This window comes from Microcaecilia unicolor, chromosome 13 (assembly GCF_901765095.1).
Source record: "Microcaecilia unicolor chromosome 13, aMicUni1.1, whole genome shotgun sequence".
NCBI classification, from domain to species: Eukaryota; Metazoa; Chordata; class Amphibia; order Gymnophiona; family Siphonopidae; genus Microcaecilia; species Microcaecilia unicolor.
In genome coordinates this window covers 97,056,198-97,081,711 of record NC_044043.1, presented here as the reverse complement: position 1 = coordinate 97,081,711, position 25,514 = coordinate 97,056,198, and the positions used below count along the sequence as shown (strand labels likewise).

The following is a 25,514-nucleotide window of genomic DNA, read 5'->3' as shown; positions in this document are numbered from 1 at the left end:
GAAAATGTGGGATACAAATGTAACAAATAAATAAATGAATAAATAAATATGGATTGTTTAATATTAAAGCATGAACTGGTAGAGTCCCCAGGTCTCAGTCATGGCACAGTCTGCTTACAAAGCATTTTAAGTTGACCCTCTGCTGTCAGTCACTCCAGGATCCAACACTCCTTATCACTTTAGAGCCCGATATTCAAAATGATTTAAAAGACCAGGAGATGCTCCAGTATTCATCCGGGAATTAAGCGGATAGTGATGCTGAAAAGGTCCGGTTAGCGCCCAAGTTAAAACCAGCTATTTTGTGGGCGTTCTAGGAGCACCATTTTTTCACCACTTAGCGGCCCTTGTACTTACTGCACCTTAAAATGGCGTAGTGTGCTCAGGCGTCCTACAGTAAGTTTTGCATGTGCGCATGCTAATAAGTAAAATTTATTTATTAGCGCACGGGGGGGGGGGGGGGGGGGGGGGGGGGGAGGTGCAGAGAGGGTGCGACTATGCTAATCGGTTAGTGCGTGGTTATTGCTGTGCAGCGATCAGTGCAGGGTTAGTGAGCCCTTACCACCTACAACATTGGGGTCAGTGAGCGCAAAGGACGCTAATGGGAAAATTAGGCTGTGGCCATTATTTTGCAGCAGGGGCGTAGCCAGACCTCGGCGGGAGGGGGTCCAGAGCCCGAGGTGGGGGGGCACAGTTTAGCCCGCCTCCTCCAGCCACCGACCCCCCGCCACTTTGACCCCCCCACCACCACCCCCCCACTGACCCTCCCCCATCGCCGCCGCCAGGTACCTTTGCTGTCGAGGGGTCCCCAACCCCCTCCAGCCAAAGTCTTCAGCACCGGTCTCTGGCGCCTTCGCTGATCTGTCAGTCCTGACATCCTGCATCCATGTCCTGCACGGGGCTACATACAGGACGTGTATGCAGGACGTCAGGAGTGAGGACTAACAGACACAGATCAGCGAAGGTGCTGGAGACCAGCACTGAAAACTTCAGCTGGTGGGGGTTGGCGACCCCTCCTAACAAAGGTACCTGGTGGCGGCAGCGGGAGGGGGGATCAAAAGTGGCGGGGGAGGGTCGGCGACGGGGGGTCGAAAGTAGAGGGGGCCAGGGCTAAATCTGTGGGGGCCCATGCCCCCACCTAGCTTCGCCCCTGTTTTGCAGAAATGTCAAAATCTGTATTTACCGGCGGTGCTAAAAGTTGCCTTAGCGAATGAGAGAGACCCATGTTCGGGCTAGCGCAGGCCACTTTTTAGCACTGCTTAGTGAAAGGACGCCTGAATTGGCAAGGACAACCTCATAAAAGGACTGATATAACACAATCCTATCTTCATGCGGTTTCTCATAGCCAGTCAAGTGCTGAATATCGCATTTGGGGGTCCTTTTACAAAGCTGCGGGAAAGAGGACCCTGCAGTAGCAGCAGGGGCCGTTTTTCCTGCAGCAGGTAAAAAGTCTCTTAAATTAAAAAATAAAACGGCCATGCGGTAGAAGTACTCTTACCACGTGGCTGTGCGGCAGGGAGCTCTTTCTGTCACCCATTGAGGTGGCGGTAAGGGCTCTTGCGGTAACCAGGCAGTACCGATTACCACCGGGTTAGGGCCGCGGTAAAAATGTTGTCGTTGCGCCAGAAATGGCATGCAGTCGAGGTGGGAACTACTGCCGGGGCCCAATTGGGTTGCCGGTAGTTCCGGGTTGCCTTTAGTAAAAGGGCCCCTTACCCGGCTATATTTTGCTGCCTCTGTATACCCGGAAATTCAGTTCCAGAGCCCGGACACGGTCTGGCCTTTGCATTTTCTGAGATACTGCTGCTGGCTGAATACTGGGCCTTTATGTTTTAAGAATGTTATTACTACTGAAAAGTGATCTATGCTCAGGGTAACATATAGCAACATAGTAGATGACGGCAGATAAACACCTGTACAGTCCATCCAGTCTGCCCAACAAGATAAACCAGGGTAGTTTTATTTTTATTAAAGCAGCATTGAATGTCTGCTTTCAGGTATGTGGCTGTTTTATGAGGTATGAGCCAGGGAGCCTACTTCAAGGGAAATTCCCCCACCCACCCACTTTTAACAGGTGCATTTCCTCAATTCACTTCCTGAACATAAAATGTACTTCTGTTTATACAAATATTATTGTTCATTCCAATAACTGGTAGGCTGCATCCCAAATCGGGGGGGGGGAGGAATTTATATTAAAAAAAAAAACCCCACACACAGTGCAGGTCCTGCTCCACCCAAAGACGTCAGGGTTTACGTGCTTTTTATGATGCTGGTGTCCTTGGTCCATTTTCTTCCTCTGGGATAATGCGATGCAGTCAGATTACACATCGATGCACTGACCCTTATACGAGCGCACAAATGTACAGGCCCAGAAGTCGTTATTCTCCAGCAGTATACCAAATGCGTGTAGAGTCTTGAGCCGCCAGTTGACTTCAAATGCTCGGCGTTTTGCCAGGTTATACTTTGTCTGTTACTTGATACATCAGAGTTTGGCTTTTATTTGTTTACTAGTAAAAAAGGCCCGTTTCTGGAACGAATGAAACGGGCGCTAGCAAGGTTTTCCTGGGAGTGTGTATATTTGAGAGAGAGAGCCAGAGTGAATGTGCGGGTGTGTGACAGTCTGTGTGACAGTGTGTGTGTGAGAATGAGAGTGTGTGACAGGGCCCCCTCCCCTGTTCCTAATGCCCCTCACCCCGTTCCCTCCCCTCCTTTTCCTCCTCCTTCCCACACTTTGGGTTCCTTAAGGCTTTCAAAAGTCTATGTACCCCAGTGGCCCTAACGCCCAGTATTCGGATACCCCACCACTTTCCTCCTCACCCCTCCCCCAAGATGTAATACTTTCACGTCCTTCATTTTTTTTTTAAATGTCCTATCTACCCTGTATACAAATGCCCGGCATTCAGATTGTGTTCCTCTCGTAAATTTCATTTCTTTCATTCATTCAGAACTTGCCCCCCCCCCCCCCCCCCCCCCCCCGAACACTTTTGGTTCCTTCAGTCTTTTAAAACTTTCCTATGTACCCTGTGTGCTAAGCATGGAGATTGTTTTCCTGTCCCAAATTTGCATGTCTTTCAGTCATTCACAACTCCACCCCCCCTTCTCCAGTTTAACACTTTCGTTTCCTTTAGTCTTTTAAAACTCTCCTATCTACCCTGTGTCCTAATGGCCAGCATTCAGATTGTTTTCCTTTCCCAAATGTTCATATCTTTCAGTCGTTCAGAACTCCCCCCTCCCCCGCATTTAACACTTTTGGTTCCTTCAGTCTTTTAAAACTCTCCTATCAACCCTGTGTCCTAATGGCCAGCACTCAGATTGTTTTGCTTTGCCAAATTGTCTCTCACTGATGTCACTGAGGTCAGTGCGTGCCTGCCTAGCAGACCACTTCCGGCAGGCACGGTCCCAAGCACATCCTGTTGGAGGTGAGAATTATTATATAGGATTTGTTTTTTTTGGTGCAATATTCTCCCGTTAGTAGTTCCCTTATGCCTCAATGACCCCTGAGGAAGGCTTTATGCCGAAACATGGCGTGTGTAGTCAGAATTGTTTACGCATTTGGTATACTGTTGGAGAATAAAGAGTTGTTTTTCTTTCACCGATATCCTTGGAATTCCACTCTTCCACCCCTTTTGTTTGTTTTTCTTTGATTACTGTAGAGGCTTTGTGTTCCTCCCTTTTGCCGCTTAATTTAACGTAAGCCTTCCAAATGACATTGTTAAGTTGTGGTTCCGTCGATAAGGTGGAATCAAGGAACAAGCCCAGGACTCTAGACATCCTTCCCACTTTTACATTTTCCCATCCTCGGTAAGAATAGATTGAGAAATACCAGATTGATGTAAACTCAACCCTACATCTACGTTCAATCTGAGTTGCATCAACGTGGCCCAGTCTACAAAGCGAATGCTACATACCTGTAGAAGGTATTCTCCGAGGACAGCAGGCTGATTGTTCTCACTGATGGGTGACGTCCACGGCAGCCCCTCCAATCGGAATCTTCACTAGCAAAGTCCTTTGCTAGCCCTCGCGCGCCCGCGCGCACCGCGCATGCGCGGCCGTCTTCCCGCCCGAAACCGGCTCGAGCCGGCCAGTCCAGTATGTAGCAAGACAATACTCTTAAGGGAAGACACAACTCCAAAGGGGAGGCGGGCGGGTTTGTGAGAACAATCAGCCTGCTGTCCTCGGAGAATACCTTCTACAGGTATGTAGCATTCGCTTTCTCTCCGAGGACAAGCAGGCTGCTTGTTCTCACTGATGGGGTATCCCTAGCCCCAGGCTCACTCAAAACAACAACCATGGTCAATTGGGCCTCGCAACGGCGAGGACATAACAGAAATTGACCTAAAAAAATTTACCAACTAACTGAGAGTGTAGCCTGGAACAGAACAAACAGGGCCCTCGGGGGGTGGAGTTGGATCCTAAAGCCCAAACAGGTTCTGAAGAACTGACTGCCCGAACCGACTGTCGCGTCGGGTATCCTGCTGCAGACAGTAATGGGATGTGAATGTGTGGACAGAAGCCCACGTCGCAGCTTTGCAAATTTCTTCAATGGAGGCTGACTTCAAGTGGGCTACCGACGCCGCCATGGCTCTAACATTATGAGCCGTGACATGACCCTCAGAGCCAGCCCCGCCTGGGCGTAAGTGAAGGAAATGCAATCTGCTAGCCAATTGGATATGGTGCGTTTCCCTACAGCCACTCCCCTCTATTGGGATCAAAAGAAACAAACAATTGGGCGGACTGTCTGTGGGGCTGTGTCCGCTCCAGGTAGAAGGCAATGCTCTCTTGCAGTCCAATGTGTGCAGCTGACGTTCAGCAGGGCAGGAATGAGGACGGGGAAAGAATGTTGGCAAGACAATAGACTGGTTCAGATGGAACTCCGACACGACCTTGGCAAGAACTTAGGGTGAGTGCGGAGGACTACTCTGTTATGATGAAATTTAGTGTAAGGGGCCTGGGCTACCAGGGCCTGAAGCTCACTGACTCTACGAGCTGAAGTAACTGCCACCAAGAAAATGACCTTCCAGGTCAAGTACTTCAGATGGCAGGAATTCAGTGGCTCAAAAGGAGGTTTCATCAGCTGGGTGAGAACGACGTTGAGATCCCATGACACTGTAGGAGGCTTGGACAGGGGGCTTTGACAAAAGCAAACCTCTCATGAAGCGAACAACTAAAGGCTGTCCTGAGATCGGCTTACCTTCCACATGGTAATGGTATGCACTGATTGCACTAAGATGAACCCTTACGGAGTTGGTCTTAAGACCAGACTCAGACAAGTGCAGAAGGTATTCAAGCAGGGTCTGTGTAGGACAAGAGCGAGGATCTAGGGCCTTGCTGTCACACCAGACGGCAAACCTCCTCCAATGAAAGAAGTAACTTCTCTTAGTGGAGTCTTTCCTGGAAGCAAGCAAGATACGGGAGACACCCTCTGGCAGACCCAAAGAGGCAAAATCTACGCCCTCAACATCCAAGCCGTGAGAGCCAGGGACCGGAGGTTGGGATGCAGAAGAGCCCCTTCGTCCTGCGTGATGAGGGTCGGAAAACACTCCAATCTCCACGGTTCTTCGGAGGATAACTCCAGAAGAAGAGGGAACCAGATCTGACGCGGCCAAAAAGGAGCAATCAGGATCATGGTGCCTCGGTCTTGCTTGAGTTTCAACAAAGTCTTCCCCACCAGAGGAATGGGAGGATAAGCATACAGCAGACCCTCCCCCCAGTCCAGGAGGAAGGCATCCGATGCCAGTCTGCCGTGGGCCTGAAGCCTGGAACAGAACTGAGGGACTTTGTGGTTCACTCGAGATGCGAAGAGATCCACCAAGGGGGTGCCCCACGCTTGGAAGATCTGGCGCACCACTGTGGAATTGAGCGACCACTCGTGAGGTTGCATAATCCTGCTCAGTCTGTCGGCCAGACTGTTGTTTACGCCTGCCAGATATGTGCTTGGAGCACCATGCCGTTCCGGCGAGCCCAGGTCCACATGCTGACGGCTTCCTGACACAGGGGGCGAGATCCGGTGCCCCCCTGCTTGTTTACATAATACATGGCAACCTGGTTGTCTGTCTGAATTTGGATAATTTTGGTGGGACAGCGATCTCTGAAAGCCTTCAGAGCGTTCCAGATCGCTCGTAACTCCAGAAGATTGATCTGTAGATCGCGTCTGGAGGGACCAGCTTCCTTGGGTGTGAAGCCCATCGACATGAGCTCCCCATCCCAGGAGAGACGCATCCGTGGTCAGCACTTTTTGTGGCTGAGGAATTTGGAAGGGACGTCCCAGAGTCAAATTGGTCCAAATCGTCCACCAATACAGGGATTCGAAAAAACTCGTGGACAGGTGGATCACGTCCTCTAGTCCCCCAGCGGCCTGATACCACTGGGAGGCTAGGGTCCATTGAGCAGATCTCATGTGAAGGCGGGCCATGGGAGTCACATGAACTGTGGAAGCCATGTGGCCCAGCAATCTCAACATCTGCCGAGCTGTGATCTGCTGGGACGCCCGCACCCGGGAGACGAGGGACAACAAGTTGTTGGCTCTCGTCTCTGGGAGATAGGCGCGAGCCGTCCGAGAATCCAGCAGGGCTCCTATGAATTCGAGGTTCTGCACTGGAAGAAGATGGGACTTTGGGTAATTTATCACAAACCCCAGTAGCTCCAGAAGGCGAATAGTCATCTGCATGGACTGCAGGGCTCCTGCCTCGGATGTGTTCTTCACCAGCCAATCGTCGAGATATGGGAACACGTGCACTCCCAGCCTGCGAAGTGCCGCTGCTACCACAGCTAGGCACTTTGTGAACACCCTGGGCGCAGAGGCGAGCCCAAAGGGTAGCACACAGTACTGGAAGTGGCGGGTGCCCAACTGAAATCGCAGATACTGTCTGTGAGCTGGCAGTATCGGGATGTGTGTATAGGCATCCTTCAAGTCCAGAGAGCATAGCCACATCGTTTTGCTGAATCATGGGGAGAAGGGTGCCCAGGGAAAGCATCCTGAACTTTTCTTTTACGAGATATTTGTTCAGGGCCCTTAGGTCTAGGATGGGACGCATCCCCCCTGTTTTCTTTCCACAAGGAAGTACCTGGAATAGAATCCCAGCCCTTCTTGCCCGGATGGCACGGGCTCGACCGCATTGGCGCTGAGAAGGGCGGAGAGTTCCTCTGCAAGTACCCTCTTGTGCTGGAAGCTGTAAGACTGAGCTCCCGGTGGACAATTTGGAGGGTTTGATTGCCAAATTGAGGGTGTATCCTTGCCGGACCTATTTGCAGAACCCACTGATCGGAGGTATGAGAGGCCACCTTTGGTGAAAAGCTTTCAACTCCCTCCGACTGGCAGGTCGCCCGGCACGGACACTGGATGTCGGCTATGCTCTGCTGGAGCCAGTCAAAAGCTCGCCCCTTGCTTTTGCTGGGGAGCCGCGGGGCCTTGCTGAGTCGCACGCTGCTGACGATGAGCGAGCGCGCTGGGGCTTAGCCTGGGCCGCAGGCTGTCGGGAAGGAGGGTTTGTACCGACGCCTGCCAGAAGAGTAGGAACAGTCTTCCTTCCCCCGAAAAATCGTCTACCTGTAGAGGTAGAAGCTGAAGGCTGCCGGCGGGCGAATTTGTCGAATGCGGTGTCCCGCTGGTGGAGAGACTCTACCACCTGTTCGACTTTTTCGCCAAAAATGTTGTCCGCACGGGCAAGGCGAGTCCGCAATCCGCTGCTGGATTCTATTCTCCAGGTCGGCGGCGCGCAGCCATGAGAGCCTGCGCATCACCACACCTTGAGCAGCGGCCCTGGACGCAACATCAAAAGTGTCATAAACTCTCTGCCAGGAATTTCTGCACGCCTTCAGCTGCCTGACCACCTCCTGAAAAAGGCTTGGCTTGCTCAGGGGGAAGAGCATCAACCAAGCCCGCCACCTGCCGCACATTGTTCCGCATGTGCATGCTCGTGTAGAGCTGGTAAGACTGGATCTTGGACACGAGCATAGAGGAATGGTAGGCCTTCCTCCCAAAGGAGTCTAAGGTTCTAGCGTCCTTGCCCGGGGGCGCCGAAGCATGTTCCCTAGAACTCTTAGCCTTCTTTAGGGCCAAATCCACAACTCCAGAGTCGTGAGGCAACTGAGTGCGCATCAGCTCTGGGTCCCCATGGATCCGGTACTGGGACTCGATCTTCTTGGGGATGTGGGGATTACTTAATGGCTTGGTCCAGTTCGCAAGCAATGTCTTTTTCAGGACATGGTGCAAGGGAACAGTGGACGCTTCCTTAGGTGGAGAAGGATAGTCCAGGAGCTCAAACATTTCAGCCCTGGGCTCGTCCTCCACAACCACCGGGAAGGGGATGGCCGTAGACATCTCCCGGACAAAGGAAGCAAAAGACAGACTCTCGGGAGGAGAAAGCTGTCTTTCAGGAGAGGGAGTGGGATCAGAAGGAAGACCCTCAGACTCCTCGTCAGAGAAATATCGAGGATCTTCCTCTTCCTCCCACGAGGCCTCACCCTCGGTGTCAGACACAAGTTCACGAACCTGTGTCTGCAACCTCGCCCTGCTCGACTCAGTGGAGCCACGTCCACGATGGGGGCGTCGAGAGGTAGACTCCCTCGCCCGCATCGGCGAAGCTCCCTCCGCCGACGTAGTCGGGGAGCCTTCCTGGGAGGTGGCCGCGGTCGGTACCGCACGCCCGGTACCGACGTCGGGGACCTCAACCTGGGCGATGGGCCAGCCGGCGCCACGCTCGACGGTACCGGAGGCGCAAGCACCGCCGGTACCGGAGGGGTAGGGCGCAACAGCTCTCCCAGAATCTCTGGGAGAACGGCCCGGAGGCTCTCGTTTAGAGCGGCTGTAGAGAAAGGCTGTGAGGTCGATGCAGGCGTCGACGTCAGGACCTGTTCCGGGCGTGGAGGCTGTACCGGGCTGTCCAGAGCGGAGCGCATCGACACCTCCTGAACAGAGGGGTGAGCGGGTCCTCTCGGTGCCGATGCCTGCTGGGTGCCGAATCCCTCGGCGACCAGAGCTCTCGGTGCCGACATGGGGAGGAGACCGGTGTCGATGCTTCTTCGATTTCTTCCGAAGCATGTCACCGGAGCTCCCCGGCACCGACGAGGAGGACGTCGAATCCATCCGTCGCTTCCTCGGGGCCGAGACTGAAGAAGGTCGATCTCGGGGGGGCTGTACCGCAGGAGCCCTCAGGGTAGGAGGAGACCCACCCGAGGCTCACCGCCACCAGCAGGGGAATGGACAGCCCTCACCTGCACTCCACCCGATGCACCACCGTCCGACGACATCAGCAGACGAGGTCCTGGTACCACCGACGTCGATGCAGCTATCCGATGTCTCGGCGCCGATGCAGAGGCCCGATGCCTCGATGCACTCGATGCAGGGGCGGCCGAGGAAGATGGTCTGGACGCTGACGACGTCGATGCACTCGAAGATCCCGGTGCCGATGCCGACGAAGAGCCCGAGAACAACACGTTCCACTGGGCTAGTCTCGCTACCTGAGTCCGCCTTTGAAGAAGGGAACACAGACTACAGTTCTGAGGGCGGTGCTCGGCCCCCAGACACTGAAGACACGACGAGTGTCGATCAGTGAGCGAGATAACCCGGGCGCACTGGGTGCACTTCTTGAAGCCGCTGGAAGGCTTCGATGTCATGGGCGGAAAAATCACGCCGGCGAAATCAAAAGCCGAAATGGCGAAAATTGAAGCACCAAAAATTTAGAGGGAGAAAAAGTCTCGACCGAGGCCGAAAAGAGGCCTACCCCGACGACGAAAGAAAACTTACCGGGGCAAAAGCTGGAAGTACGGGGAGGATTGACACGAAACCTGGTCGAAGGGTTTCCGGAGCACTTCCCGACTAACAAAGCTTTCCCGAAGGAAAAAAACACGCTCAAACAGAATTTGGACGCGCGAGGTCGACTTTCCGGGGCTCGACACGGCGAAAACACGACCGTACCGAGTGCGGACAAAAGAAGACTGGCCGGCTCGAGCCGGTTTCGGGCGGGAAGACGGCCGCGCATGCGCGGTGCGCGCGGGCGCGCGAGGGCTAGCAAAGGACTTTGCTAGTGAAGATTCCGATTGGAGGGGCTGCCGTGGACGTCACCCATCAGTGAGAACAAGCAGCCTGCTTGTCCTCGGAGAATTTTACTAATACTTTTATGGCATTACTTATGTACTTATGTAAATTAGAGATCAGGTGTTTATTTCAGTAGGATTTAGCACAGTAGAGCCTTGGATTATTAGTATTCTAATTTAAATTATTATTCAGCCAAATACTGAATAATGTATTGTGGGCTGAATTGAATCGAATACAATACAAATATTTGGTACAGCCCTAATGTGTAAACAGCCTCACTGTCTTGTACAAATACACTCATATTATTTCTATATTTTCTTTTGCAAACTATATTGATCTGCTGGACAGTTAATTGCAGCTGTGGTCTAAAAACACAATTTTGGAATACTTTGGATAGTGGTTTTCACAGCCTACAAAGGATTTGTCCTCCCCTCCCCCCAGAACAAGAGCTGTACATGATTTAAGCAGACAAACCCCTTCTTTGGCCTTTTACGACAGGCCTTCTAGTTCAGTTTAAATGATGCAAAAATGATCACATCATTTTGTAAACAAGCTTCCTTAACTCTGGATTCATAAATAGCATAAACCTGTAAAACACAGTTTTCCTTCTTGTTCCAGCCCCCCCCCCCCCCCCCGTACTGTAGATTACTGCCTTGCAATTCTTTCTTTCAGATAAGAACTTAAGTGTGGTAACACTTCCCAGTTATCTGTTCGAATCCTGATACTAGCTGTATCATCCAGGACCTTCATTTGCATCAACATGTGGAATTTTGGAAGCAAAAATATCCCAATCTTATAAACGTCAGAGTGTGATGACACAACAAATCTCGCAAAAGCATTATGTACAAAGTCGCTGAGGCTCTGCTGGGAGAGGGAGAAACAGAAGAGACTCTCGGCGTACAGATCTGCTGTATCAGGCTGGAAAGACTGCCAAAGCTCTTCAAAGAGTTGGCACTGAGCTTTCAAAGGCCATGCGGTCAGCAGGGGTAGTGGAAGGAATATATCACAGAAACTGATTTTGAGGGGCTGCAGCTGGCTTTGATAGGTGGCCCCATCTTCGGTACTGTACGTGGCAGTCACAGAAAGCGCGGTGGGACAGGGAAGCCGGGGCTCCAGGGTAAGAGACACCACTTCAGGTTGTCTTTCAATAAACAGGCAAGGCACGTTAATGACCTGAATGGGCTCATAGCTAGAGTCAGACTGTTCAAACTGCAGCTCAATGCAAAAAAGCTTGTGATCCTGAGGCCTAACGTTATTTGTGAAGGCCAGGAGGTATTGGAGAGTCAATGCAGATGGAGCCGGAGAGTTTGCAAACTGTTCGTAATACTCCTTCAAGCAGCAGCCGGTTGTAAACTCTTCTGACAACAAGCCTGTGTACACAGGCAATGCGCAAACCTCATCATTAAGTCGACGGAGCTGAAGGACAGGCTGCTCTGTGGCGTGAATCGTCATAAGTGAGGAGAAGTTCTCATCCTCGGACATGATGGAGGACAAGGTCTTGGTCTTGCTTTGTCCTACGGTAGACGTCATGGACAGGATCGTAGTGAGTTTGTCCTTGGAAAGATTAGCGAGCAGCATATAATAGAAACGAGCACGCTCTTGGATATCAATGTCTTCAAAATGGAGCAGCAGGTACTGAAGCAGGTCCGCCAAGATGGCAAAAATGGCATCGAGCTGTTGGTGCCGCAGTATACTTTTGCACACCGATAGGATAGCGTTCCCGGTTTTCCAGTCACCTGAACTACATAAGTCAGTACAGAGCGCGATGTTCAGAAGAAGCTGAATGCTGCTGTTCTGCGAGATGGCATTCTCCTTTGCTATCCTAGCAAGGACCTTCAAGTGCCAATGCAACATTGGAGGCGCAAGTCTTTGAAAAGGCAGCTCCACTATAAGCGACTGCAAGGCCTTGGACAGGGCAATTGACCAGCTGGGGACATTTAGCAGCTTGTGTGTCTGATTAATGAGGTTGATAAGATAGGGAGCCAACGCGGCATTCTTCCGGTAAAGCTCTAAAATCTTCTGTATCATATCCTCCATTAGTGTTTCGGAGAAGTTGAAGTAACGAACAAACAGAAACACGGTCCGGAAGAAGGTGGCTGTGAACTCTCGATTGGTGTTGTAGAGGACTATGGCGTGGAGGGACATGATGTGCTCAGAGAGATACCCCATCCCCCTCTCAGTCTCGGGGCCTTCGTTCTCCAAGTACACCAAGCTTAGTAAGTTCTGTCTGGAAAGCATGGTGCTGTTGTCATGAAAAACCGTCGGAAACAAGGATGCAGTCATTTGAACAGAAAGGAGGACAGGCAGGTTCTCTTCCGTGTTCGAATTAAGAGGGCGGTTTTCCGGAAAATGGAGCAGGCAGTCTATGTAGAAAAGCTTGACTGGCGTGCTTAGCAGCGGGTGCTGCGTCATGCCTACCAATCTTTTCAGTAGGAAGCTTTCGTCCTCGGCCGTGAAAAGGCTGTCCGTAAAGAGCCCTTTCATCTGTAGGATGCTGTGGAAAAGGGAGATGTCCATGGTACCGAACAGGCGCACTAGTTGTGACTTGAAGATGACCGGTGAGAGGGTGCGAATTATGGCCACCACCTGAATCAGCTGCCAGAGAAGACTGCTCTGGGACACCGAGGTCAGGAGATACAGATCCTCCAGCAGGAGAGACAAAATGGACTTTAACTCTTTGGTCCCTCCATTAGCAGGAAGCAACAAAAACTGCTCTCCTGTCACGGACAAGCCTCCCCTAGTATTCTCAGCAGCATGCCATAAGAATCCTTCATTTCTTGATATCATCTCTTTCAGTGCCCCATCTGTTGGAGCCCCTCGCTGTGCCAAAAGTTGAACTGCGTTCTTTAATGCGACGCTGTACAACAGGGTGTAGGACTGGTGAGCGGCCGTCATCTCCTGCTGTCGCATGGAGTAGAGGAGTTCCAGCTTCTGAGACAACAGTCCTGGATAGCAGCTCTCCAGTTCTCGAAGGCCTTCACAGGCCGTAATCCGTAGGGGCCTAAGTGCTTCCCCCTGCTTTTTGTCATTCAGGTCAGAGGCGAGTTGCATCAACAGGGACAACAGCTCCTGTGCCGCTTTTACATCCTCCTTGAAACTGTCGGTGCTGATCAGGAGCGTCTCAATGGCCAACAGAAGGTGACACTTCAGAGTCAGAAATTTGGCAGAATTGGGCGTCTGGGAAAACATATCGAGCAGTATTTCTGCAGTTTGCTCTCCAGACTCTGCATCCGGACAAAGGAGCAGTGGAAACTCCAAAAACAGAGTCAACGTAGAAATCTGGAAAAGAAACCAGAAGAGTTTTTGTACATGCATGTAACATGTGGTTAGATAAGCAGGGAGAGATGTAATTAGAAAAACAACACACACGGTGTTCTGGTATAAATATGCATGCAAACAGACAGTTTTCATAGACACACGCAATCATGCAGCCTCACTGAGGATGGACAAACATCCAGACACATGAACAATGAGCATTAAACAGGTGCGAAACGGGTCAAGCTGTCCATGAGCACATTAACGACCATAAATGACCTGTTAGTATATAGTACATGTACACAACATGTATGGTTAAAACAAGCTAGCCAGTGCTGGGGACAAGGCCAGAAGGAGAGTCGCCACAGGTCCTTCAGGTCTGTAACAGCCTCTAGGCTGGCAGAGGGAAGAGAGGGGGGCATCAGATGAGCTATGTGTACGCTGACACAATACTATCATTTGCTTAGAATCTTTTTTTGAACTGCGGAATATAAGACTCACAGCATAGCATAGCATTAAGGGAACGGCTTCCTTAAGATTCCCAATGGGAGTGGACAGAAATGAGCAAAAGCAGTCCAGGAGCCTAAAACAGTGCGTGGTTGGAGAATCCATTACTTCCTGGGTGTTCAGGTGCAAAATGTTACAGCTGGGACAGAAAGACTGCTAGACAGGGAAGGCAAGGACCACGGTACGTGTTAGCTCCATTTTCATACTTTGCTAGAGAAAACCAGAAACTAAATTAAGGGAAAGACCCCTTCAAGACAGCATCACACTTCTCTTGCTTAAATACGGGAATATTTATTTATTTATTTTAAAGTAAAAGTGGCTGCCTCTCCCAAACGCGAAAGGGTAGCCCTTCCCAGCTAAGTATGGGAGATGGGGAGGAAGGGGGGGAGGGACTCGGGGCACCCGAGTTTAGCACCCCAGAGGCTGGAAAAGAAAGAAAAGAAATCCCTATCTGCCAAGCCTCTAACAGAGATTCCCCAGGCATAGAAGAAGAAGTAGCAGCAGCCTTATTGTCCTTATTATTAGCTTCTAAAAAAAAAAAAAAGAGAAAAAGAGAGACTGATGGGCTCACTTCCTACCTGCTGGGAGACTGAGAAAATACTGAGGCTAGGGTCACATGGCCAGGGCTCCCATTGGCTCTCTAGTCTTAGAATTTTCTCAGTCTCCACCTGCTGGTGCACAACCCCATCAGTCCAATCCTGGTCTGGTCCGGAGGGACGCTAAGGAAGCTGTGTTGGGAAAGGTAATAACTCTCAGCACGAGGTCAGAAATGCCTCTGGAACGGTGGCCTCAAAATATAACTACAGAAAAGCTTAAATGAAGATGTTTTAGTTTTAAAGGGGCATCCAAGCCTGACACAAAGGTCCTGAATGGAGAGAATTCATTTCCACAGACACTGAATGGCAACAGGAATCTGCCAGGTACTTGCGACCTGGCCCACTGCTGGAAGCAGGATACTAGGCTAGATGGACCTTTGGTTTGACCCGGTAGGGCAACTCTTATGTTCTTATGGGACAAAAGATTTTGTAAAGTCCCCTTGTCAAAAGGTAGGTTTATTTAATTTATTTATTAGGATTTATTTATCGCCTTTTTGAAAGAATTCACTCAAGGTGGTGTACAGTAAGAATAAATCATAAGCGATAGACAATTACAGCAGTAAAAATAGTCAAATAACAATACAAAGTATGGGCATAGTATGCTACATTACAATGTCAACACAATATGTAATAGAACATTTTAATTGACAGTGTAGGGTATAAGCAAAGATGGAACAGGTACAGCACAAGCACACGGATCTGCAAGTACACGTGTGCACAAACACAAGCCCTGCTCCACCACTGAACAGATACAGCATAGAGAGGGACAGGGCAGGCTCTCCCCCCCCCCCCCCCAACACTGAACAGATGAAGCACAGGGAGGGACAGTGCAGGCTCCCCCCACCACACACAGATACAGCACAGGGAGGGACAGTGCAGGCTCCCCCCCCCCCCCACAGATACAGCACAGGGAGGGACAATGCAGGCTCCCCCCCCCAACACACTGCTCCACCATTGAACAGATACAGCACAGGGACAGGGCAGGCTCTCCTCCCCCCCCCCCCCCACCACTGAACAGATACAGCACAGAGAGGGGCAGTGCAGGCTCTCTCTCCCCCCCACCCCACTGAATAGGTACACCACAGACAGCAGCAGTAGCAAACTTCTCTCTCTCTCAGAACAGGCACAACATGGGCAGGGCTCTTGATTTTCTGATTTTAAATTTTATGTTGCTCCAGGAATTTCACTAGTTATAAATCAAGCAAAGAACACATCCTCACTTTACTGAGTAAAATATCAGGGTTTATTTTGGAGAAGAGAATTAGGAAGCGCTGTTCACCTTCTTCTAGCTGGGGTGGGGGATAATTTGTGAGCATCAGAGGTGCTGGGGTTCATTTGTGAGCATGTGGAGGTGGGTGACTTGGTACTGGGGAAAATTTGTGAGCGTGTGGTGGTAGATAGTTTGTGTGTGTGTGGCTGGATGACAATTCTGGGGGCATAATTCGGTACTGTGGATAGAAAAGTCTGAATCCGCTATGAATTCTGTGGGACAACTTATTAAACCTATAGCATAAACATTTTCTTTCATGACCGAGATATGCAGTTCCTCAACCCTCCTTCTCTGCTGAATCAGCATTGTGGAAATTGGCAGTAATGTCGTCACGCTGGGCTTAACCCGAGTCATGTTACCTTTCTTTGTTCGGTGACCTTCTCACTCTTCAGGTCTTGTAACAATTCCTCGACAAATTCCTTTGTGCCCTCATTGGACAAAAAGCGTCTGGGGCTGAAGCGGAAAGAGGTGATCCGCCGACCCCAGTCAGCACCGTTTCCAGCCACCATGGTTATGTTCAAAGGTCACCGAGATCAACACTGAGAAACCTGACAAAACAGAGAAATGTTCTTGTAAACATAGGAAATTAGTGTTAGAAATAAATCCTTTAAAACTCTGGGATAAAAATCCCCCCCACCCCCATTTCGCTGCAATAACTGTTCTCAGAGGAGGAATAAAAGACTTGGGCCTGGCAAAGACGCATCTTCTGTGGATTATCACAGTCAGAAATGGTTTTGGCCCTCAAACACCCGTTGGACACGGCTGCAGATAGCCACGCAAATGTGTAGCTGTGTTTGATATCCATTCTTCTATCTTTTATGAGCCATCTCAACTACAGTTTTTCTTAAGAGGACAAGGATCTTTTAAAAGAAGATTCTGGAATTGTTTTTCTTACAGTTTACAAGTTTTTGGTCCCCGTGCTGCATTTACTTTGATAATAATTTTCCTAGTTTCCAGCTCTCTCTGGTTTATTTTGCTTTTGAATTCACTCCGTAATGTGGACTAATTAAGTGGAAATTTCTGTGGATAATTTCTTTTAGACTGTGAAATATTTCACCGTTTCCTTTCCAAAGACTGGCTTTCATGTAGCGTTACGAAAATCAAATAAAAAGCAAAAAAGAAATGGCTGTGGCCCACACATCTGTATATTTCACGTAATCCAGTGTGCCAGCTCCCAGCACATGAGTTCAGATGAGCAAAAAGCAGAAAGACTCACCAATCTGAAAGATCGATATTGCAATTTATTACCAAGTAAAATGTTGTAATTTGTACTTATTTATTTTTAAATATTTTCATAGCCAGCACTATCTTACAACCTAAGGCAGTATTTCCCATGTTGGTCCTGGAGTACTTCCTTGCCAGTCAGGTTTTCAAGGTACCCACAATGAATATGTATGAGATTGATCTGCATAAACTGCCTCCATTGCATGCAAATCTCTTTCATGCATATTCATTGTGGATACTTTACTATCGGGCTCATTTTCAAAACACTTAGACTTACAAAGTTCCATATTAACCTATGGAACATTGTAAGTCTAAGTGCTTTGAAAATACACCTCCAAGTTTTAAACTCACAGACTATAAAAGTAAGTTCTAACTTAGCTTTATAGTCCTGGTCTTAATGTCTTAATAGCGACCGCCAGCTAAATTGAGCAGAGAATAATTGGCCTGTGATCCTGAAGCTGAAGAAGCAATTCAAAATGCTGGCCGCCGTTGATCACGGTCATCCTCTGGAGAAAGGCATTAAGACCAGGACTATAAAGCTAAGTTTGAAAGCTAAGTTAGAACTTACTTTAGTCTGTGAGTTTAAAACATAGTAAAGTATCATTAAGAGCCCCACTCAGGAGGTTTTTTGCCGATGATAAGGAAGTCCAACTCCTATTAAACTATATGTTGAAGTAAACAGGAGTTTGCGCGAGGCCTTTTCCTCCTATGCATACATAAACATAAGTGTGCACAATTCATTCAGAACCTTGTATAGATCTAAGTGTTGATTTAATCAGTAGAAAGGTTCAGTCCCATACGAAATTGTGAAGTTGAGTTTTGATATCACTTATATATACTGCCATCTACCAACATTTGCTTATTTCCGATCTGACGAAGAAGGGCAACCTTCGAAAACTAATCAAGAAATGTATTGTTATGTCCAATAAAAAAGGTATCATCTTATTTTCTTTTCCATGTTTTATTTCTATTGATTACCGAAAAAAACCTAAAAACTCACATGTTCAAGAAGGCATATCCCATAGTATCTGACATAAACACCGAATAATGAAATATGGCATTTTAATCAGGAAATGGACAGTTTTCAACACCGACGCATGATCACACCCTAACATTTTGTCTGAATCACCCCAACCTATTTACCGATATTTCTTTACTGTACTTGTCACTGTAATAGTAACCCTATACTGTATTTGTTCACACCGGAGTCTGTAACCACCTCTCCGAAACTATGTAAGCCACTTTGAGCCTACTAATAAGTGGGAAAAGGTGGGATACAAATGTAAAAAATAAATAAGATAAAAATATTTTTTAATATTAATATTTTTAATGTTTTTTAATGGCTACACACTTATGGCAACATTATCGCTTGACCGTTAATACAAAAATTAGAATATCACTGAAAAATGGTTTTATCGTGCAGAAAAACCCCATGTAAGAGCATGCTAAGGCCACTTTTTACCGCAGCTTAATAGAAGGACCCCTAAGTGAGTTACCCTTGCAGATAAAAATCACACAATTAGTAAAAATATGCATCACAAAGGAAGGAGGGTCTGGAGTGCCCTGTGAAGCTCAAAAAGTGACAGAGAGTCAGGGGAATCAGCTTAAAAAAAAAAAATCATACAATTTGGCAGCTGTGCCGCTCACAAAACCCAACCTAAGCAGAGGCAACATAATGAGCAAATTGATGATAGGCAAAAACAGTCGGGTCACGAATCTTCACCCCCCCCCCCCTTGATAATTCCTCCAAGGACTTTAAGGACCCATCTTCCCTCAAAATGTGGTGACAAAAACTAAGGCCACAAGAAGCTCAGCAATGGAAGGGGCCCCTGCCCAACCCAGGGGGAAAGGCAGGATTTCCCACAATAGGTAAAAGATCTGTATGCTGAGCAGGTTGTCCAAAACGATTCAACAACAATTTGTGCCAGACCAAGAATGCCCAGTAGATGCTGGGACTTAATAACAGCATTAAAATGGGCTGTAAAGGGGCGAAGAATGTGTTTTCCCAAGAGCTTATAAAATTCCACCCTCAGGCTATCAGGCCTTACCCAGCCCACACTGCTTAATGGCCAAAGACATCTCCTCCTCTGTAATAGAAGCATTAAGCTTCTGATGATCCCGATCTGTTGGAAACGGCAAATTCTGATCCTCCAGCTAAGCCTTACTATCCAGGTCAGACTCCCTATCCACAGTGTAAAGAGAAGCGGAAAAAGAACAAAATGCCTGGGCAATATCCACATCCGAATGAAGTAACCGATTGCCCTCTCGTAGTCACGCCACCAATGCTGTGCCGTGCCACTGTTGCACCATCCAAGCTAAAAGCTGCCCTGGCTTATGCCCAAATTGGTATAATTGATACGGATAATATTTAGCTGATTTAACTGCCCTCTGATGCAAAAGTCTGTTCCAAGTCGCCTGAGTAGCCAATAACTGAGTTTTGAGATGAGCAATGGGTCGAACCCCACAAGCTCTCCACGAAGAATCTCCCTATCCCGATGTCTCCATTCATGACAAGCATATGCTAGGATATCACCACACAAGACTGCTTTAGCAGTCTCCCAAAACGGGCAGGTGTCAGACTCATGGGCGGAATTATTCTGGGCATAATCTTTCCATTTATTGAGCAGAAAATCTCCAAAGTGACCCATAGAATGGCGTGGGCAAAAATCTTTTCAATAGGTCCAATATCTGCTGATCCCACCTTAGTGAATAAGGAGCGCAACATTAATAGTCAAGGTGAGAATGAGTACTATGGGCTCTTGACAAATGAGTGAAATCCCGCAGAAGTGATGAAGGACCCTCCAAGCGTCCAGCAAATCAAGAGACTCACATAAGAGAGGAACCCCTTTAGTAATATCAACTGACTCAGAATGGGGATTGAAGGTCTTATCAAGGGTATGATCCATTACTCTATTAAAATCCCCCTATTTATGGAGCTCCCTCAAAATACTAGCAAAAACCATATACTCCCCCAATGTTTACAGTAAAAGTTACAAAGCAGAAAGGGAGTACCTTCTATGACCAGGGCTATAATACAACATCCTGCAGTATCAGTAACCACCTGCTCGACGTCCACCAATAGCCCCTTCCGAAAAAAAATACTGACCCTTGCTTTCTTAGAGACCGCAAGAGACTCAATATACTGTGCTACCCACCATCTCTTGAGTTCAGCATGTTCAGCGGCCTCTGAGTTTCTTGGAGGAAGGCCACAGATGTCTTCTGCCGATTCAGAGCTTGAAGTATTTTCTGGCGTTTAATGGGCGATAATATCCCCCCCCCCCCACATTCCAAGAAACACACCTGAAAATCAGTAACCAAGGACACCAAATAACATACAAAAATCAGAACCAATACTGCAAATTCAGACCTTGAGTCTCAAGACAAGGCCAGTCCCAATCAGAGTCCCAAGACTACCATTACCAAACCCAAGGCCCAAAAAAATCAAAACAGCTCAATTGTTCCCACCAACTTTGCGATCTTCTTATGCCCCAACCTCCACCCCCCCAAACTCCAAAACCCGCTGTCCACCTCCCAACCCCCTCCCACCCTGCCTCCAACCCACAATCATTCCAATAACACACATGCACTCTTCCCCAAACACACTACACACACAAAACAGTACAAAATCTAGCGAGCCCAGGAAACTTGTCCCTCATTGACCATCTCTAGATGATAGAGGAGACCAAAGCAGCCAGCAATGATACACATTGCTACTCAGAGTCCACAACTGGGGTGCCAGATCCCGGCCCACTATCAGCCACTCCCGGGGAGGCGGACAAAGAAGGGGCGACGGCCCCACCATCCAGTTGTCCCTCCTGATCCAAGGATGGATCAACTCATTCCTGGAGTAACACAGCTCCAAGAGAAGTACAGGAGTGTTGAACCTCCAAAGATGTGCAATATATGCAGTCCTACGAGGAGAATGGGCTCCTCTCCCCAGGTCTGATGAAGCAGGAAAATAACTCATGGGCCCCTCTCCTGAGGCCTTCAAGGTATGGAGCAATGCTTTGGCCTCCTTTGGGGCACTGAGGAACTTTTTACGCCCTGTATAGTCACAACCAAATGAGCAGGATACCATAGTCCAGCCTGGTAGCCTTTATTCTGAAAATCCTGCTTATACCGCCAGAATTCTCGACACTTCCGCACCGTCTCCAAGTTCAAATCAGGGAAAACACGCAAATCAGAATTCTCATAGTGAACCACTTTCTTTTGCCGAGCCTGGCAGTGGATCCCTAAAAGGCAAGAGGATGTAAACCACACGTACAGCACTTCATCTATAAAATGACTTTTGTATTTCTGAGAAATCATGGGAAAAGCAACCTGCACTGCGCAGCAGGAACAACCCCAAAACTTCAAGCATGGGAAAAGTAACCTGCACTGTGCGGCAGGTACAACCCCAACACCACAAACATGGGAAGTGCAACAGGTACAACCCTGACACTTAAAGCGTGGGAAAAGTATACTGAACTGTCTGGTGCCGGTACTCAAATTCCAGGCCACCCTTCAGGGGTGAGGTGATCACTGAGGGACCCACCCCTCAATAGCCAGGCCCCCTGCAACCAGTCAGAGAATGTATAACAAGGCAGAATTGGTGTGTAGACCCTGAGCTCTTTCATTAAAACTTGGGGACCATGGCTCAGTTTTAGCAGACAATAGAAAAGGTGCCGGTACTCAGTACCCCCTCAAAAAAAAAAAAAAAAAAAAGCCCTGCTGACACTACAAACATGGCAAAAATAACCTGCAGTTTGTGGCAGATGCAATGCCAACCATAGGAGCCAACTTTTCAAAATTATTGGGGGTGCTAAGCCCAGTGGAAATAACCCCTCCCTGGACACATACAAGGAATTTTCTCAATATTGGGGGTGCTCAAGCACCCACAGAGTCGGCTCCTATGATGCCAACACCACAAGCATGGGAAAACTAACCTGCATTGTGCAACAGGTACAACCCTGACACTTCAAGTATGGGAAAAGTATACTGCGCTGTGTGGCAGGTACAACCCTGACACACTAGAAACATGGTAAAAATAAGCTGCACTTTGTGGCAGATGCAATGGCAACACCACAAACATGGGAAAATAACCTGCAATGTGCGGCAGGAACAATTTCACCAACCTTCCTGGGTAGACCTGATGCCCCATGTTAGAAAAGAAAGACCATGTGACAAAATAGCTCACTTTGATTGCATGTGCAGAGCATGGCCAAAGCCTCAGCAAATGCAGAATAAATGATGAGAAATGATAAATGGGCAGGAAAAAGTGAAGTGGGAAGTACAAGAAGTCAGTGTCTGTCTGCAAAAGAAGCAGATCCCGAGCTTAAGGAAAGGCCGGGTCAGACGTACTTAGGAAGGAACCTCTTTGGGGAGGATCATTTATGCTTCTTTTCTACTGAAAGATAGGTCGAATCTTTTCCAGCCCCTCCGCACCTTCACGGGACCCGTCCCGGTCTCCCCCATCGCACGAAATCCAACAGCAGCCCACTGCCCAGTCCAATAGTCCACTACTACTACTCGGCGCTTCTTCCGCAATCCTCACGTCGCGTGACGCAAACGCGCTACCCCCGCAGGCCCCGCCCTCTTCCGCGCCAGCTTCATCCAATCGGCTTGCTGACGCCTGAGCCACCATGACGTCTGGGGCGTGCGTGCGTCCGTGCGTGCCCCTGCCTCTTTCCTTAGGAGACCCTGTGCGGAGCTGCCAACGCCCGGTGAAACTAAGGCGACGAGAGCGGAGCGGGGCCGTGAGGTGAGAGACCGGGGGCTTAACCGTCCCGCCATTAGAGGAGGCGGAGGAACAAAACGGGTCCGTGACGTGGGGCCACAATAACGGCTGCCGTGAGGCGACGCTGGAATTTTAACACTGTCGGAGCGGGAGGGGGGGAGTCGGAGCCTGTAAATCAAAGCAGGGCCTTGAGGAGGCGAGAGCGGGACCGTTAACGGTTCCCGGCGCGAGGACGGGGCAGAACCTTGGCTCGAGGTGGGGGGGGGGAGAGTGTTACTGGTGCTGTTAAAGCCGGAAGTGGTGGATGAATCCGCGGTGCTCTGGCTGGGGGGGATGGGCGTTGGTAACGCTGCTCGTTCTTCCTTCCTTCCGCTGTTGTATGTATATATCGCGACTCCTCCTTCCTGTCTGGCGGTATCCCGACAGGAAGGAGCCGTCGCGCTTTGTGTTGTTCAGTTTCGCTGGCTGTTTTTATTTTTTGCACTCGTATCCCACGTTTTCCCACCTATTTGCAGGCTCAGTGTGGCTTTACAGTGACCTGTTATGGCATCACCGTAGCAGGGTACAAAAAAAATACATTTGGTGTTAGGGATAACAGGAAAGTAAGTCAGCCCTTTAGGAGTGGGGTGAGGGTGTTATGAGCCGAAGCAAGATGGTTGCTCTGGGTCCTCTCTGAAATCTCATTTGAATAGACATATAAATGTGGCTTTTCTTCTCTCTCTAGAGGAAGTTCACCTCTGTACTACTTTAACACCTTCTGTCTAGCTTCCCTTACCTAACCTTCAAACATCAACAATTGTACCTGTTACGATGAAATGATTCTGTAGATCTTCCCGTACCTAATCTTCTAACATTAAACACTGTACCCGTTATCTTGAGTTGACTATGTCATAACCACACTCTGTAAGCCACATTGAGCCTGCAAATAGGTGGGATAATGTGGGATACAAATGCAATAAATAAGTGCTTTTCATTTTCCCACAGGTTGGCCCGTCCTTTGGCATCAGTGTGCCGGGGGAGGGGTGCTCGTGTTCTTTGATATGATGGAAGGCTGTTCATGGAATTTTAACATGAGCTTCAGGGGTTATACAGAGTGTTAATCTATATGCTTGTATGGGTGAGGAGAAGGAATGTTAGTTTTTTGTTACACCACTCATGATGTATTGTTAGCCACATTGAGCCTGCAAAGAGGTGGGAAAATGTGGGATACAAATGCAGTAAATAAAAAATAAATTAGGTGGGGTGGGAGGACAGACCCGTGCGCTTATAATATGCTCTTTTGTGTAATGACCTGGGAAAGCACTCTTTCTTATTGTGGGGGATGTTACACGCACTTTTATCGAGGAGTATGGCCTTAATAACCACTACATCTCTATTCAGGAAATCTTGACTGCCCCAACTTGACATTTCGTCCTTTAGATTGTAAGCTCCTTCGAGCAGGGACTGGCCTTCTTTGTTAAACTGTACAGCGCTGCGTAACCCTAGTAGCGCTCTAGAAATGTTAAGTAGTAGTAGTAATAGAAGACAAATCTTTTTGTTTCTATAAGGGACCTGGATAAATTTTGATTCCCAGTAAGGGTGGGTAGGAAGGGTGTTAAGGCCCTATGATGTATGAGTTCTTACTCTTGAGGTAGGTGGCCAGGAGAGGCCCTTAGGGAGTGGAGACGTCATGCAAGGTGGATTTCATTTAAATCACCATTCAGGAAGATTTTGCACTGACATGAAAAAACAAACAAAAAGAAAACCTGTAAAAGGAACATTTGACTTTTATTTTAAAAAGTGTAGTATTTTAAAGTCACAACTATATTTTTCTCAAACATGAAAATTAAGGTAGTAATTTGAGGAGGTATGGTTAGGGAAGACAGGGAAAAAATAGTAGCATAAGAATATTTATTAACATGATGAAGATTCTGCATGTTCAGATATGCTCTGTTCAGTATCTTCAGAACATGGGTAAACTATCATAAGACTGTTTCATTCAGGCAACTAGGCCATGTGCTTATGTGTGGTTTTTTGTTTTGTGCACTATTCTACACATAGATACAAGAACTTCATTAGAATATTTCAGAGGTTCTTAACCTAGTCCTATGATGCATTTGCATGAGAGAAGTTTACATACAATGGAAGCTGTGCATGCAAACTTATGCATATTCATTATGGGTACATTGAAAATCTGATTGGCTGGGTGACTGTTAGGAACCACTGATTTATCTTTAGCAAGAGTCTCTCTTACATCCTGCTGTATTGGTAGGTTTTCCCTTCTACACTTAGTAAGTAGATCTGAAAAATCAGTGGAGGGTATTGGGGTGGGGGGGGGGGGGTGAGGCAGTGCAGAAAAACATAAGTTAGGTCTTTGCACTATAGCTCAGCACAGGGTTTCCTAATGCTTGTGTTAAAAACAACAACAAAAAATGCTCCCTTATTTCCTAAGCAAATTGTATGGTAATAGGATGAGTGCAAAAAAAGGTGCTAACAAGAGAGAGGACCAGCAAGGTGTTCACATGGGTCTGTGCTAGCAGGAGCCATACATAAAATTGTATTGGTGCCTGAAATTTCATGCATGCATGCATGTATCTGCACATGATGGGTTGCCACTCTATGCATCAACAGTACTATTCCAAAATTGTATGCACAGAATAGCAAGTGCCTAGAACAAGTTTTGAAATACTGATGTTTATGTTCAAAGTGGCATTCCATCATATGCAGACACATGCAGTTCTGGGTGCCAATACATAATAACAGACCTGCATTTGTTTGCTCCAGTCCCCTTCCCCCCCGGCTCGCTCTGTTCAACAAGGCTAGAAAAAGTTGTAGGTTCCATATGCTGGAGGTAAAGAAGAAAGGGGCATAAAATCTTAATTGGTGCTGACAGCAGCAGAATGAGTTAACCCTCTCTTCAGACCTTGCCTGAAA

The 25,514-nt window shown here is 48.3% G+C and overlaps 2 protein-coding genes across 5 annotated transcripts in view; one reads left to right on the top strand and one right to left on the bottom strand.

Moving 5' to 3' along the window:
* Positions 1-10,145: 10,145 nt before the first annotated feature.
* Positions 10,146-22,364, bottom strand: AP5B1 (adaptor related protein complex 5 subunit beta 1). 4 transcript variants are annotated; one of them, XM_030222537.1, is made up of 3 exons: positions 22,310-22,364; positions 16,021-16,209; positions 10,146-13,312 (listed from the first exon to the last, which is right to left on the bottom strand). In XM_030222537.1, the coding sequence occupies exons 2-3, from the start codon at positions 16,168-16,170 to the stop codon at positions 10,679-10,681; spliced, it is 2,784 nt and encodes a 927-aa protein (XP_030078397.1). In that variant the 5' UTR covers positions 16,171-16,209; positions 22,310-22,364; the 3' UTR covers positions 10,146-10,678. The 4 variants fall into 4 exon arrangements, with proteins under 4 accessions (XP_030078397.1, XP_030078395.1, XP_030078398.1 ...); XM_030222535.1 differs by having other exon boundaries at positions 22,226-22,348; XM_030222538.1 differs by lacking the exon at positions 22,310-22,364 and adding an exon at positions 16,910-17,060.
* Positions 22,365-22,524: 160 nt separating this feature from the next.
* The window catches only part of CDC42 (cell division cycle 42), a 41,936-nt gene continuing 38,946 nt past the window's right edge, over positions 22,525-25,514 (top strand). Inside the window, exon 1 of the mRNA XM_030222116.1 lies at positions 22,525-22,625. The gene's annotated coding sequence lies outside the window, so the exon portion shown is untranslated. The remainder of the gene's footprint in view (positions 22,626-25,514) is intronic.

What these genes read in the sequence shown, in the direction of transcription:
- AP5B1 (XM_030222537.1), bottom strand. Translation starts at nt 16,170, where the DNA reads ATGGTGGCTGGAAACGGTGCTGACTGGGGTCGGCGGATCACCTCTTTC. An exon ending in AGGTCACCGAACAAAGAAAG is followed by an intron (nt 13,313 to 16,020) that starts GTAACATGACTC and finishes TTTCTTTTCCAG; the next exon opens with ATTTCTACGTTGACTCTGTT.